Genomic DNA, 13,496 nt, shown 5'->3' with positions numbered 1-13,496 from the left:
CAGCTTTGCCATCCAGGTGACCCCAAGGCTCCCAACCAGCCAGGTCCCCAGACCAAGTGCTCTGCCTTCTCCCTGCAGTTGATCTGTCCCGGTGTGAACACAAGAGCTGTTAATTAAGATTTTATTGGTGACAATAGAGCTTAAAACAAATTGACCAGAAATCAAAAGTTACATTGCCTTGGTACATATGCTCCTTGATTTGGAAAACTCAGAATTAACTGCTGCTATGAAGGTGAAGAACAAAGCAAACAGCACAAAGCAGAGGCAAGGCATTCCAAGGGAACAGAACAGGGCAGGTGGGTGGGTGGGTGGGTGGGCGCAGGTGTCGCCCACGGGGTGTGTCGCACAAGGGGTCATAGCGGAAACCTATCCAAACTCTATGCCTCTATGTGGCCTATCAAAAGAAGGGGGAAACCGAAAGCCCTACAGCAATGGTAATAAATAAGAGGCCTTGCCAGAAGGAAGGTGGCCTGTGTGTCCCCGTCTCCCACGTACGAGCTGGAATCTGGAGGCTTTGAGATCAGGGCCAGTGTTCGCCTCACAGGGACGGGGAAGCTGGGGGGGGGGGGGCAGGGTCACCAGGGCCTGGATAGGCAGGGAATGGTCCCCAAATAGGTGGTTGCCAGGGAGACAGTACTACCCCACCGTGGTGCGCAAGGAGCTGGGGGTGGCTCTCCCAGCTACAGTAACTTCCTGTGTTGTGGCCCAAGCCCCCTCGGCACAGAACCAACCTATTTCTGATACATGCTCCTTCCCCCCCCCCCCCCAAAAGCAGAAATCACTCCACCCTATCACACCTGTGCCCACAGGTAGAGGGGCTCCCAACTTGGAGGGTGGGGTGGAGAACAGGGTGAGTGGGGCACTCAGCGTGTCTAACCAGCCACGGGGACCGTGGGTGCCTCCCTGGGGATGGGTCCTCTTGGCTGCTGCTGTCTTCCATCAAATCCTCAGGAAGGACCCTAGGGAAGAAGCCACTGGCCAGAGAATAGCCACCTCCTCACCCTCTGGCCTCACAGCCAGTCCTGCCCAAGGCCCCTCCCAGGGTGGGGCGCGAGTCCACCGCGTGTAGGAAGCACTTTGCTTCTCAGAGTCCAGCGGAGACTGGGGCTGCCTGGCCCGGGACGAGACGGTGCTCTCTCACCGCCCTGACGTGCAGGGAGAAGCCGCCGGAAGCTAAAACTGAAAACAAAAATCCTCCTCGCGATCCCGTCACAGGTGTTGATCCTAATCTTGAGATGTGTTGGCTCGTTTAAACTTCGTTCCTGGAAGCTTCTCACATCTTCCAGGTCCACCACTAAGATTTGAGAGACAAACTCAGGAAAGTATGTTTTTCAGTACTCCTTTGAAAGAATCTTTAAAAAACAAACAGAAAAACCCAAAACACCGTGTTTTCTTTAAATGAAACCCTCTTAGAACACAGGCAGCGTGACCAGGGCAGTTTCAGAGCTGGTGTGGACAGAACCCACACCTCCTCGGGGCTCTCCCGGCATGGCCGCCCCGGCAAGGAGCCTGCTCGGCACAGAAATGCGAAGTTTTTCCTGCTAGAACGTAGTCCCCTTTCAATAAAAGAGAAACAGAAAGAAAAGAACAGAGGAAAGGGCTACTCTGAGATGAGGGTCTTCCTCCCTCCGCCCTGGTCGCAGACCCAGGTGTGGACGCGGCGAGCGCTGGGCCTCCTTGGCGAGCGGGGCTGGCAGGGCTCGCTGGCGGGCGGTCCTCCGTGGCCGCCCGCCTCCCGCTCTCCCTTCTCCTTCTCCTCGCCGCCGCGGGCCAGCAGTGGGCGCTCGCTCTGTCTCGGGCTCCTCTCTCCCTCGGGTGCTCCTCTCCCTCTCCTGTTGCTCACAGTGGTGCTTCAGTTTTAGCAGTGGAAAACAGGTATCCATTTATTTTTATTTTTTATTACCCAGAATAAGATGCTGATGGACTAAGCCACATAGCTTAGCTCTTCCGCCGCCACCTGTGGGGAGGGAGGGAGGGAGGGAGGCAAGGGGCCGTCAGAGAAGGCAGAGCCCCACGCAGCTGGGCAGCTAGAAGGTGCGGGGCTCTTCCCCCCACTTCCCTCTGCACCCGTGAAGCGGAACCTCAGAAGCTGGGTGCCCAGCCTAGTGACTCCCCACCCAGAGAGAAGGAAGCCGAGAGTTTAAGGGGCCTCCTCTGTCAGCGGCACCAGCACCCCACCTCCCCAGCACACGCACGGATAGGGGACCGGGCCCATGCTCGCCCAGCTCTGGTCACGCCACAGTCAGGGGAACCACATGACAGGGCTTTCAAGGAACCCGGAAGGCCCTCCTGCAGAGGTGCCCCTCCGCCAGGACTCCCACATCCAGCCCTTCCTCGCGGAGTTCTAGGACTCTCTCAGGAGGGACTAGGATGCAGAGACGTGTGTATGAAGCTCCCATCCTCCCACTGCCACGAGCAGATGTACAGGGAGAGAAAATGACAGTTCAAAGGACAAGCTGGCCTCTGGGGGTCTTGAGAGCCCTCCCACGCATTTCCCAAATCTCCCATCAAATCCAGTTACTGGTGACGACCTCCTGCAGGGATCAGCTTGCCTTCTAGTACTGGGACAGCCCTGTCACTCCGCCGTGCTGGTACGCCCGCTCCCCTTGGTACGTGGAGTCTTGCGACAGCGCCACATCAATCTGTGACTTAAACTCATCGCCAAGGTAACTGTCCTGAAAAACAAAGTTGGGGAAATAAGCACCCGAGCAGAGGATGTGCTAAAATCCTTGCAGCCGCAAGAACCTGCTCCATGTCTGGCCCCTCACCAGCCCCAGAGAAGGATCTGGGCAGCTCGCTTCTGAAGCCTAAGCGGCACAGGACCCACACTGGTTACCTTTTGACAGAACACAGGTAACCCGAACCACCGCTTAAGACAAGATCGGAGAGGTAATGTTCCAGACCCCACAGTACCCCCTGCCAAGGGTAGGATACGTAGGAGGCCATCCTTCTGAGAGGCGTGCTCAGGCCGCTAGAGGGGAGCGTGTGAGGTCTGCATATGGGGAGGGCTCCTTCCGACTGTCCTGACTTCTCTGCTGCTGGCTCACCTGGGACAGCTCGGGCTGGGAGAGGCCGGGCTGGCTCATCTGGGAGGGCTGGCTCATGGAGATGTAGCCCTGTGTCAGGGCGCCCTGGGAGAAGGGCTGTGATGCCACATCCTGGCTGGCCTGGCTGTTGGGGAGATTCGTCTGGCTGGGTCCAGGGAGCCCAAAGCGGTTCTTCTGGCGCCCCCCACGACCAGTCTTGCCTTTTGGGGTACCCCGGCCTGAAAGACAGCAGTCCAGGGTTCCTTGAAGGAGGTCTGCACCTGACAGACCGGCCCAACCGCTCAAAGCCCAGATGTGAACAAACTCCGACACCAATGCGCTTTGTCCTCGGTGCTGCTGCCTGGCGCGCTCACCTGCGGCTGGCCCGTTGGCTTGTCCAAAATACCCTGGTGGTGGCATGGGTGGCATGACCAGGTTGAAAGGGATGGGAATGTTCATGGCAGCCACGTGGCTGGGTCCCGCACTGATCATGCCGATCTGGTCGTGGGTCTGGAAGTACATGTTTGAGGGCCGGCCTGCAAGACACAAGGTAGACAGCAGGTGTCACTGGCCATATCCAAACGAGCCTATTGCCTGGCCCCCAAATGGCAGTCGGAATGGTCGGAATGTCCATCTTGTCCTGTCACTGCTCTGACTGCCACAGCGTTTCTTCGTGAGGTCCTGTAACGAGGCCACCCGATACAGAATCTCACAACTCAACCCCCACTCTCGATAGCCTCCCTGGGGCTGGCTCCTGGGAACAAGCTTTTCTCTCACGGGATTTGGAGAATCAATGGCTTACAAGCATCCAAACTACACTTCATTTCCAACTGGGGGGGAAAAAAAAAGAGTCCTTTGTAGGGCAAACTTTTTATTCGTATTACACGCACCCCCGTCTCCACCACTCCACGGAAAACCCCTGAGCTGACAGACTAGTGGATCCTACGAAGGCAAAGGCCCCCCGGTACCCCCAAGGCTAGGGATGTCCCAATCTGCACAGAGCTGCCCTAGGGGCTGGGGAGCCAAAGTGAGCTGCTGAGGCACGAGAATGTGACCTTCTGGTCTGCCCCCAAGGGTCGAGAGCCTCAGCTGGGCCCACAGTGCGCTCAAGGACGAAGGATGGGCCCAGAGTACCCTCAACTACACGACAACTCACTGGATGTGCCAATGAGATTTGTCACCTGAACCCAGCAATCGGAGTTAACAGGCAAGCGAGGAAAGGGGGTTCGCCCACTTCACACAAGACCAGCTGCCAGGGCATACCTGGCCCCAGGATGGCCAGTGAGTACATGAGGGGACAAGGCTCAATGTAAAATGCGGGCATGTGGCCCCAAGCACCTGGGCGAGGCTGTCACCTTCTGTAGAGACTGGTGCAGGGAAGCGTCCCAGGAAGCAGGGACCCGGGGAATGAATGGGAACGATCTAGACACTGGCTCCAGCGAGAGGAGGTACTCCATGCAGCAAGAGTTAAGGCTCAGCCTTAGGACACAGAGACCCCACACAAGAGAGCAGTCTGAGAAAACAAGCAGAAACTTGGGGAAGGCAGTGAAACCAGAACCAAGACCGTGGGGGGCCTGGAGGTGCTGCAGGAGTGCCCCTCCCGCTGAGGAGGTGAGCAAACGGCGGGGTGGGTGGGGAGCGCTGCGGCCTGCGGCACGGGAGCAAACGGGCAGCGCTACAGTATCTGCCTGGAGACCTCTACAAGGCAGAGCTATGGTATTTAAAAAACATTTTGTATTTAGAAACGGACAAAGACCAATTCTTTGATTTCAGGCAAGGGAAAGCAAGAAGGAACTCTCTTCATCAGGCAGGTTTCTGTGGACTGAGGTTTGGGAGATCACCCCAGGAGTGACCGAGCCAAAAGGTGCAGGCGTGGGAATGATCAACATCCACAGGGCAGTGTGGTCCCCCCCACAGAGCAGACTCACCCTGGCTGCTCCGATCATAGACTGATCCTGGGATAATGGCCTCCCGAGCATCATACATGGCTGTTGTCATGAAGCGGGCTCCCTGCAAAGGGTTTAGATAGGTGAGGAATTTATCACCTTGACACAAGGAAGAACTTTCTGAAGATGTGATGGCTTGGCCACCTTCCAGGCCATGACTAGGCCAACGCTGAGGCTTGCTGGGCCTTGCCCACCCCTCCTCCACAGATCTGGCCTTTGGTGCTGAATGTTTGTCTCCAGGCTTCACATCAAGCAGCATCACCGCTTCTAAGTCCCCCAGAGCACCCCGGCTTCACAAGGTTTCCTAACTGCCTGCGTTCAACTCCTAGGCGCCACCCATGACTTTGTATCCCTAAAGGCTATGTCCAAACAGGCCTAAGAATGCTTGTGAGACCTGGGCCGGGAGAGCTCTGGGGCAAAGGCCAGCGTGATCACTCCAGTACACACACACGTGTGTTCTCCCTCGGCTCACACCTACTACAGGTCATACCTGCCATTGCCCATTACCATGTGCCAGGACACCGGCCTGGGGAGAAGGGGGTTCTTGGCACAGTCTTCCTCCACCCCTTTCTGGCCACCCGCAGCCAGTGCTCACCGGGTTGATGGTGTTGACCAGCTTCCTGGGCTTGCTGAACTGCATGAGGCTCTCCCGAAGGTTGTTCAGGGGCCCCTCCACCAGCACCTTCTGCTCCTTGTAGTAGTTCAGCAGGTGGTTCCAGAGTGGCTGCTTGGACAAGGCCTTTGGGTTGCCCACGATAATGACCCCATACCTGCAAGGTGTGGGCCCAAGAACGCGGTGTTCAGGGTTCTGCACGGTGAGCAGAACACCACGAAGAACAGTGAGGAGAGACTGAACAAACTCAAAATCCACATCCAAGGTGAGAGGAGCCAAGCCCAGGCCGCTCTCCTCTCATCCCACCGACTAAATCCCTCCCCAGACGCCTGGCCTGCCTGTGACAGTGCCCAACGTGAGGCCTGGGGATGGACAGGTAGGTTGCTGGTCATGGTGACCTGGCAATGGAGCCCACCCTGCAAGCTGCCAACAGTGCACTGGATAGATCTGCAGGCAGTTTCTAAGGAATCCAGATGTCAAAACACAACAATGAGCAGATGAGCTCACAGACGAGTCTCTCCGCAGCCATAAGTCGGCCTCCTGGGAAGTTATCGGCAGTCCCAGCAGACTCTGGGGCCTCAGGAACCCTGACAAGCTGGGGCATGGAACTCAACACCCAAGCCAGGGCCTGGCTTCTGGCAGATGCTCACCCTCACCTAGCCGTGGCAAGACCCCCAAGTTGAACTTGGACCCCCACTGTTGGCCACCAAACGAGAGCACCTTAGAAGGGGGGAGGGGGGTAACAGACAAAAACCAAGATACCCTGCCTGACAGGGGAAGGAACCAACGTATGAGGGCAGCTGTGGTCTGGTTTTACTCAAGGGTGACACAGGAGGCCACCTAATTCTCTGGGTGCCCTCTGCTATCATCACTGTTTCAAAAAAGGTTACACTCCAGGACCAAAAGATTAGATTTCATGGATTAAAAGTCTCTACAGGGACACAACCCATGCTACTGCGTTTTGATCTTAGGTCAAAAGGGCCGAGATGACACGTCCCACAAAACTGAGGCCACAGAAACCCAACAGGACAATAAACAAAAGTGTCTTGCAGGGAGGCATTCTTTCTAGATTGCTGCTTGTGAGTGCTCTGACCTCAGGCTGCTGAAGCCCCACCCCGGCCCTGTAAGGGTGTGATGTGAGGACTAATCACAGGAAGAGGACGACCAGGCAAGGATCAGCTCTCGGGTGGACCCTCCCAGCTCCAGATTCCAAGGGAAAAGTCCATCTGAAGAACTCCCATGGCAGGAACGAGGCACCCGACCACTGGCAAGGTCCAAGGGGACTTAGTCCTCCATACCTTGCTCTGGTCAGAGCCACATTAAGCCGCCTGGGGTCGTTTAAAAACCCAATGCCTTGGTGCTCGTTGGCTCGCACACAGGAAAGGATGATGAAGTCCTTCTCTCGTCCCTGGAACGCGTCCACACTGGCAATCTCCACCTCCTACAAGGGACACATGGTCATAGTCAGTTGGCTGCCTTCAAGGACCCTCAGACTGTGTGAACTGTGTTGAGACGCACCGTCCCATCCCACCAGTAAGCCTGGGACCCAAAGCCTGCAGAGCCCCCTGCTCAGTGCACCTCTGGGGAGCGAGGAGGGGGTCCCTTTGGCTAGGCCTGCTCCCACTGGGCCTTCCCACTCCCCAGCCCCACTCTCCTAGCCTTCCTGTGCTTTGGTTGTCTTTTTAACCTTGGCAATTTGTTTCCCAATAATGAAAGCATACATGCCTATCACAAAAAACGTTAGACTGTACCCAAGTTAACAGAAGAGAGACCGCTTGTCTTACTTTGCATTTTAGTTCACTTCCACACAGAGAAATAATTATCTTGTCCTGTATTCTGGAGGTTTTATCTAGGAGCTGACACAACAGTGAACAGCGTCTTCACGACTATGTAATATCCACTGTAAGGCTAATGCTAACAACTACACTACAGTGTTCAACCTGGGATTATTTTAAGTTTTGCTCTGAAAACTATCCTGAGAATAACCTGAGGGAACCTGGCGCCTTCACAAAACTATGCCAGTTCACATTCCCGGGCCAGGAGATCAGGTCAAGGTCAGCTCCTATGTGGGGACCCAACAGACCGGATCAGGTGTGCACCTGGTAGAGCTTGGTGTGCAAGGAGCCGCTGAACTGCATGTACTGCACCAGGTAGGAGCGCTGGCCCTCATAGGGTGTGATGATGCCGATCTGGTCAGGCTTGGCACCCGCCTTTAGCAGCTTCGTGGTGATCTTCTCCACATTTGCAGCTTCCGTCCTACGAAAATTAGCCTTTCAGTTCCTGGGCTGTACCGGTGGGCTCCTGAGGCTGTGGGAGGTATGGGGACAAGTCCCACCTCCAGGGTGGCCCTGTGAAGGCCCTGTCCGGCGCACATCATTTACCAAGGGAGTCACAAGGGGAGAGAAATGGCTCACACGTGGGCTTAGAAATATTTGCTCAACAGGGGTGCCTGGGTGGCTCGGTCAAGCACCCGACTCTTGATTTCTGCCCAGGTCACGATCTCAGTTTGTGGGATCGAGCCCCTTGTAGGGCTCTGCGTGAAAAGTGCAGAGCCTGCTTGGGATTCTTTCTCTCCTCTCTCTCTGCCCCTCCCCTGTTTGTGCACACTCTCTTTCAAAATAAACAGATGTTAAAAAATGAAATTACACTTGATCTTAGCCAAAAGGCCGAGAGATGATAAAAAATAAAATTATACAATTCTTTAAAAGAAAGAAAGGAAGATCTGCTCAATAGAAAAAATACATACTGAAAGTGCAAGATGGAAATAAGATGTTGGTGTAGGTGTCCAAACAGAATGAGGACAAGGAGGGCAAGGGCAAGTTTTAGCACTGGGTTAAGAAATGAACACATTAGCAAGTGGTGAGTGGCCACGTGCCAAGCTACCAACGAAGCTTGTAAACGCCACAGTTGAGTCTGCTTACCTGTTAAGGTAGGAGGTGCCTGAGCTGGCGATCTCCTCTTGGCCCTGGGTCACGTAGAAGAACATTGGCTTATCAGGTTGGGGCCACTGGAAGTCAAACCCCTTCTTCACTCGATCCGCTGTCATCAGGGAGGGAAGAGGCAACACTTCACATTAGAGAAAAAAGCCACAGCCTATCTGGACTGAGCACAAATGGAGCAACGCAGAGACCGTGACAGCACAGTCAGAGGTACATGATGGAACAGGAAGCAGCAGCCCCGGGCAGGAGCTCCTGGTCCATGGGACCCTGGGGAGGCCATCAGAGTGGGTCGGGTCCACTGCCCCCAAACACCCAGGATGCAGTGAAGCCATGCATACCAACACCCAGCTGCCTGATGCACCAAGCCAGCTTACCCACTGAACAGATCTCACTGGTTGGTGCTTTCTGTGGCCTGTTTAAGAAACCTCTGCCTACTTCAGGGCCACAAAAATATTATTTTCATCTGGAAGCTTCACTGCAGTGCCTTAAAGGATTCATAAGCCCCTACAATGGGCCTCTGTGGATGACACGGTCGAGTCCACCTCATCCCGTCACAGATCAAGGTCTATGATGGGTGAGTCTGCCCCCAGACTCTGTCTTGGGCACTATGTCCACAGTATCCTGGCAACTGCAGTTTTGCAGTAACTTGTGACATCTGATAGTGTTAAGCCAGCGCCTTCACTGTGGTCTTCACGTTCACCTTGGCCATTCTGGGTCCTAAACATTTCCTTTTAATCTTAAAAACTGGCTTGTCCGTTCATATACCCCACCCATCCCTTTGGGAACTTTGGAGCTGCATCTAATCAACAGATCAGCATGAGAAAAATGTTACTTTTGCATCCAAACAGCCTAAGATCAATGACCCCCTTTGTGTCAAGCTGAGAAAGAGATCACATCCAGGAGCCAACTGGCTAGCTTGGTGGCTCATTAGCCCAGGGGCTGCTGGCAAGCATTTAACCACGGAGGGTGGTGGGGGCAGGGGCCGCTCTATAGCGCCTGCCAGTCTTAGTGCAAATGCTCCTGCCACAGCTGATGTCAGGCCACTCCAAGAATGGGTCTGGGCTGGTGCCAGCACTGCCCTGGACAGGGATCACCTCAGGGCCCAACGGGGCTCCTGGAAGATGGTCAGGTTGTGTTTTGGGTTCAGAAGCTAATCATACAAGAGTGTTCACTCAGTGGAAACTCGCTAAGCTAGGCACTTAGGATTTGGGCACTTCTTTACACTTCAATGAAGTTAAAAACATGAGCTTTACTGGGTGCTGACTACGTGCTGGGCACAGAGGACACAGCAGGGAACCACCACTCCCACTCCCTCTACCCCACAAAGCCAATGCCACGGAAGGAGGCAGAGCAGGGCCGGCAAGGGCCTGAATGAGAGCTAAGTGATGGCTCTCCCAGCTACTGTCAAATTGCAAACAAGCTCCATTTGGCCTGGCCTTTCCTAGCCCCACCACCCAATGGACCAGTGATGTTCTAAGTCTCACGGTGACGGTAGTAATAACAGCACCATCAACTCCCAGGGCTGTACTGTGCAGTGGCTGCACGGCCCTGGTCAGGCGTGCGCTTTCAGCCTCCACCTCACCCACACAGCAGGCCAGACAAGGCCGACAGGGCAGGCTGCGGCATTAACCAGACATTAAGAACGCCAGTCTCAGGGCCCGTTTACATTCTGAAAAGGTGAGGAATGCAAACAGCTCCCAATTCCATGGGTTGTATCTACTGACATTTACTGTATTTTGAAACCTAGAAATATAAAATACAAATTCCTTTAAACACATTAGCAAAAATATTTTTAACGAAAAGTAGTATGTCCTGCTAATATTATCTCTGAGGTTTTGCTACTCAGTTCACAATTCAGCTGACTCTGCTTCCGTACTCAGTCTCCCGTGAGCCCTTGCAGTAGGGCGATCAGGCCTCACAGATGCATGCAGCTGGGAAAGGGAAGAGTGTCTCAGAACTTTCTCCACAACTGTGGAGTTCTGCAAGATTCCACACCAAAGCTGGACAGGAGGTTACCCTGCAGAATGGTGACAAGAGAGCCTTTCTCCTCCGCCGTGCCCTCAGGATGGCCTTTGACTTTGTAACACCCCTGCTGGCTGTCAAATGGGAAGTACTTGCTCACCAAGTCAAGCAGAGCTCCTAAAGATTTACAGTCTTCACAGACATTTGTCACCACCACAGATCTCATCAGAAAAGCTTCTCAGCATTGAGAAGACTTGGTCAGCTCAGGACAGGGACAGGAGATTTCCAAAACTCTGATTTTCATTTGAACCCTCAGGTTTTATCGCTGGTGGTAAATACTGTCAACTGTTTTCCTTGAAGCCACAGGCTGGCTGGCAGCACTGTCCCCACTCATGCTGAGGCACCGGCCAGCCCTCCAGGGTTGCTCCTGCACCCTCAGCACCAGTGTCAGCACGGTAAAAGGGCACGTGACGCCTCAGTGTTACTATGAGAGTAGCTCGGACTTCAGTGCCGTGAGCTCCTGGGGCCTGGGCTTTGAGAACCTCAACAGGGCAAGGAGTTAGAGGGGCCGTCAGCTCTGCCATCTCCTCTTCTGCCTGCTGTGTGATAAGCCCCCGGGTGTGAACTCTCAGACAGTGACTGCATTCTGCAAGGACATGAGCTCCCCTCGCCCACACCCCAAGGACATCCCATACTCCAGAGTGGACGACATCCTGTCCCTCTGACCACTGTGCCTCTCTGAGGTGCCCCCTACACACAAGCGATCAGCACATAAGGCCGGGTAGGCAGTGACAACAGGTTCCGTCACCCCAGGCCCCACTGTGGGCCGAGCACTACCTGCGGTGACGCCGTTCTGAAGAGAGCCCTCGTAGAAGATGTTGGACGGGAAGGCACTGAGCGCTGGGTGCATCCGATACTGGACCTGGAGGCGGATGGGACGGATGCCCAGCACTACCAGGCGCTCGAAGAGCGACTGGGACAGTCCAGCCTTGGCGGCCTTCTTGCACATCACCACAGGGCCCAGCTGGCAGTGGTCGCCCACGAGGATGAGCTGTGGCGAGAAGCCCACACAGGTGAGGAGCTCAAGTACGAAACCGCCTAGACACCCACTCACGGGGTACTAAGGGGCCCTGAGGGGCCCTGAGACACAACCACCCAGCCGCGCGAATTCAAGCAGTACCATCTGACCAGGCGCCAGAAAACCTGCCGCCACATACAGGTATCCAGGCTTTCCCAAAAAGGTTCGTGTTATGCCACCTCTCTTTCACAAAAGACCACGTTAGTATGCTAATGGCTTTTTCCGTAAAAGCACAAATCCTCTGCCAATTTATTTTGGTTGTCAAAAACAGGAACTAACACGGGCCTTTTGTAAAAGCAGAATGGTGTAATGCGAATTTTTGGAAAGCGGGGATGTTCTTCACTTTATCCCATTTTGGCTTATGAGAGGCTTCAAGGGAATTCTTTACTCTCGGACGGTGGGGGAGACCTGTATATGAGACACACAGACATGCACTTGGACCCAAAGAGCTCTCTGTGTCACCCATCTTTCCAAGAACCCCTCAGCGGACCCTCCACGCATCCCTCTGCTCTGCCAGGACATCATATGGCATTACAGAGCATTACCAAAAATAAACCTCCAGCACTGAAAGTTACATGAAACCGAACAAGAGAATACCCACTGGTTTTCAAACAGGACTACAGCGAACGTGACATGGCCCACCTGCTTGGCGCCAAGAACCACAGGGACCATGCACTCTGGTTCGGTGGCCTGGGTGCTCTCGTCAATTAAGATGGAGCGGAACTGCATCTTGGCGAGCCTCGGGTCCCCTGCACCCACACACGTGCAGCAGATGACATCTGCATTCTGGAAATGAGAGCAGGCGAGGCCTCAGGGCACGGTAAATGTTGCCAGGCCCCAAAGGGCAGAAGGGACAGGACACGGACCACCCCCCAACCCTGACACCTATGGCAACAGGCTGTCCCACCCAAACAATCTCTAGGTCTAGGCTGCAGGGACACTAACTTTTGAGATCCTAAGTTGATGAACTTCATCAGAATAACCCCTCAGCACAGAAATGGTTCTGTGCCTCAAGACAGCCTCTGAGAGGCAATGCAGAGCCAGGGAAACCTTAGTTTGTTAAAAAAGAGCAGGAGAATGTTGCAGACCCACCTCCCGGCCAAGGTGCACAACCACAGTGAAGGTAAATACGGGAGGTATGGAAGTTCTCTCTCAAAAGCAAAAAAAAAAAAAAACCACAAAAAACCTGACCTGGAGATGCCATCCTACGCTTGGCAAACTCAAACAGTTCCCACAGCCAAACCGAACACGACACCACCCCACAGGTAAGAGCTCACCATGAGCAGCTCCCGCTCGGCGGTGCGCTTCAGGGCCCGGTACCGCTTCTCGTCGGCAGAGGACAGCTCCCCAGTCTCGTCCTTCAGCTGCTGCAGCTTCTGTAGCTCCGGCATGCTGGAGGCACAGCAACACGTGAGCGGGCACAGGAGGCAGGCGCCGCCAGGGCCCGCACGCGGGAGAAGCACCACGCTCGAGGCAGGCGGCTCAACACCCACCTATCCATGTTCCTGATCTGGTTGTGCAGGGCCAGGAATGACACCGGGGAATCAATGGCCTCACGGCTCTTCGCGCAGAGCCGCACGACTTTCAGCCCAGTCTGGTGGATCTTCTCAGTCAGCTGATCCACAGCTATGTTACTCGGAGCACAGACGAGCACAGGCCTTCAACACAACGTGAACAGACGTCTCAGGACTCGCCCAGGGGAAATTCAGGAAACGCCAACTGCCAGCACTGGCCTTCTGAATCACAGGTAGTGGAACCCGCTCGCAATCTAAGACTAACGCCAGGAGTGAACAAAGCTGAAGGAGCTACAAAACCCGACCGGTCTGCGGAGCGTCCTGTACCCACCTGGTTTCTACACTTCTCTCGCGCAGCAGTGCTACTGGGTCCCGCATCCTCACCCTCCCGTCTGCACCGTGAAGACTTTCAAAGCCC

The 13,496-nt window shown here is 54.7% G+C and overlaps 1 protein-coding gene across 2 annotated transcripts in view; it reads right to left on the bottom strand.

Moving 5' to 3' along the window:
* Positions 1-107: 107 nt before the first annotated feature.
* UPF1 (UPF1 RNA helicase and ATPase) overlaps positions 108-13,496 on the bottom strand; it is a 37,111-nt gene continuing 23,722 nt past the window's right edge. For both annotated transcript variants that reach the window (XM_042978652.1, XM_042978653.1), the window contains exons 12-24: positions 13,058-13,222; positions 12,842-12,956; positions 12,207-12,350; positions 11,324-11,537; positions 8,507-8,624; positions 7,685-7,841; positions 6,884-7,026; positions 5,568-5,742; positions 4,955-5,036; positions 3,401-3,562; positions 3,048-3,265; positions 2,553-2,675; positions 108-1,957 (exon numbers count right to left, since the gene is read on the bottom strand). In XM_042978652.1, coding sequence (XP_042834586.1) covers positions 2,556-2,675; positions 3,048-3,265; positions 3,401-3,562; positions 4,955-5,036; positions 5,568-5,742; positions 6,884-7,026; positions 7,685-7,841; positions 8,507-8,624; positions 11,324-11,537; positions 12,207-12,350; positions 12,842-12,956; positions 13,058-13,222 — 1,813 coding nt within the window. In that variant the 3' untranslated portion in view covers positions 108-1,957; positions 2,553-2,555. The remainder of the gene's footprint in view (positions 1,958-2,552; positions 2,676-3,047; positions 3,266-3,400; positions 3,563-4,954; positions 5,037-5,567; positions 5,743-6,883; positions 7,027-7,684; positions 7,842-8,506; positions 8,625-11,323; positions 11,538-12,206; positions 12,351-12,841; positions 12,957-13,057; positions 13,223-13,496) is intronic.

This window comes from Panthera tigris, chromosome A2 (assembly GCF_018350195.1).
Source record: "Panthera tigris isolate Pti1 chromosome A2, P.tigris_Pti1_mat1.1, whole genome shotgun sequence".
Taxonomy (NCBI): Eukaryota; Metazoa; Chordata; class Mammalia; order Carnivora; family Felidae; genus Panthera; species Panthera tigris.
Note: the sequence above shows the minus strand (reverse complement) of the source record. Positions and strands in the feature narration are given on the sequence as shown.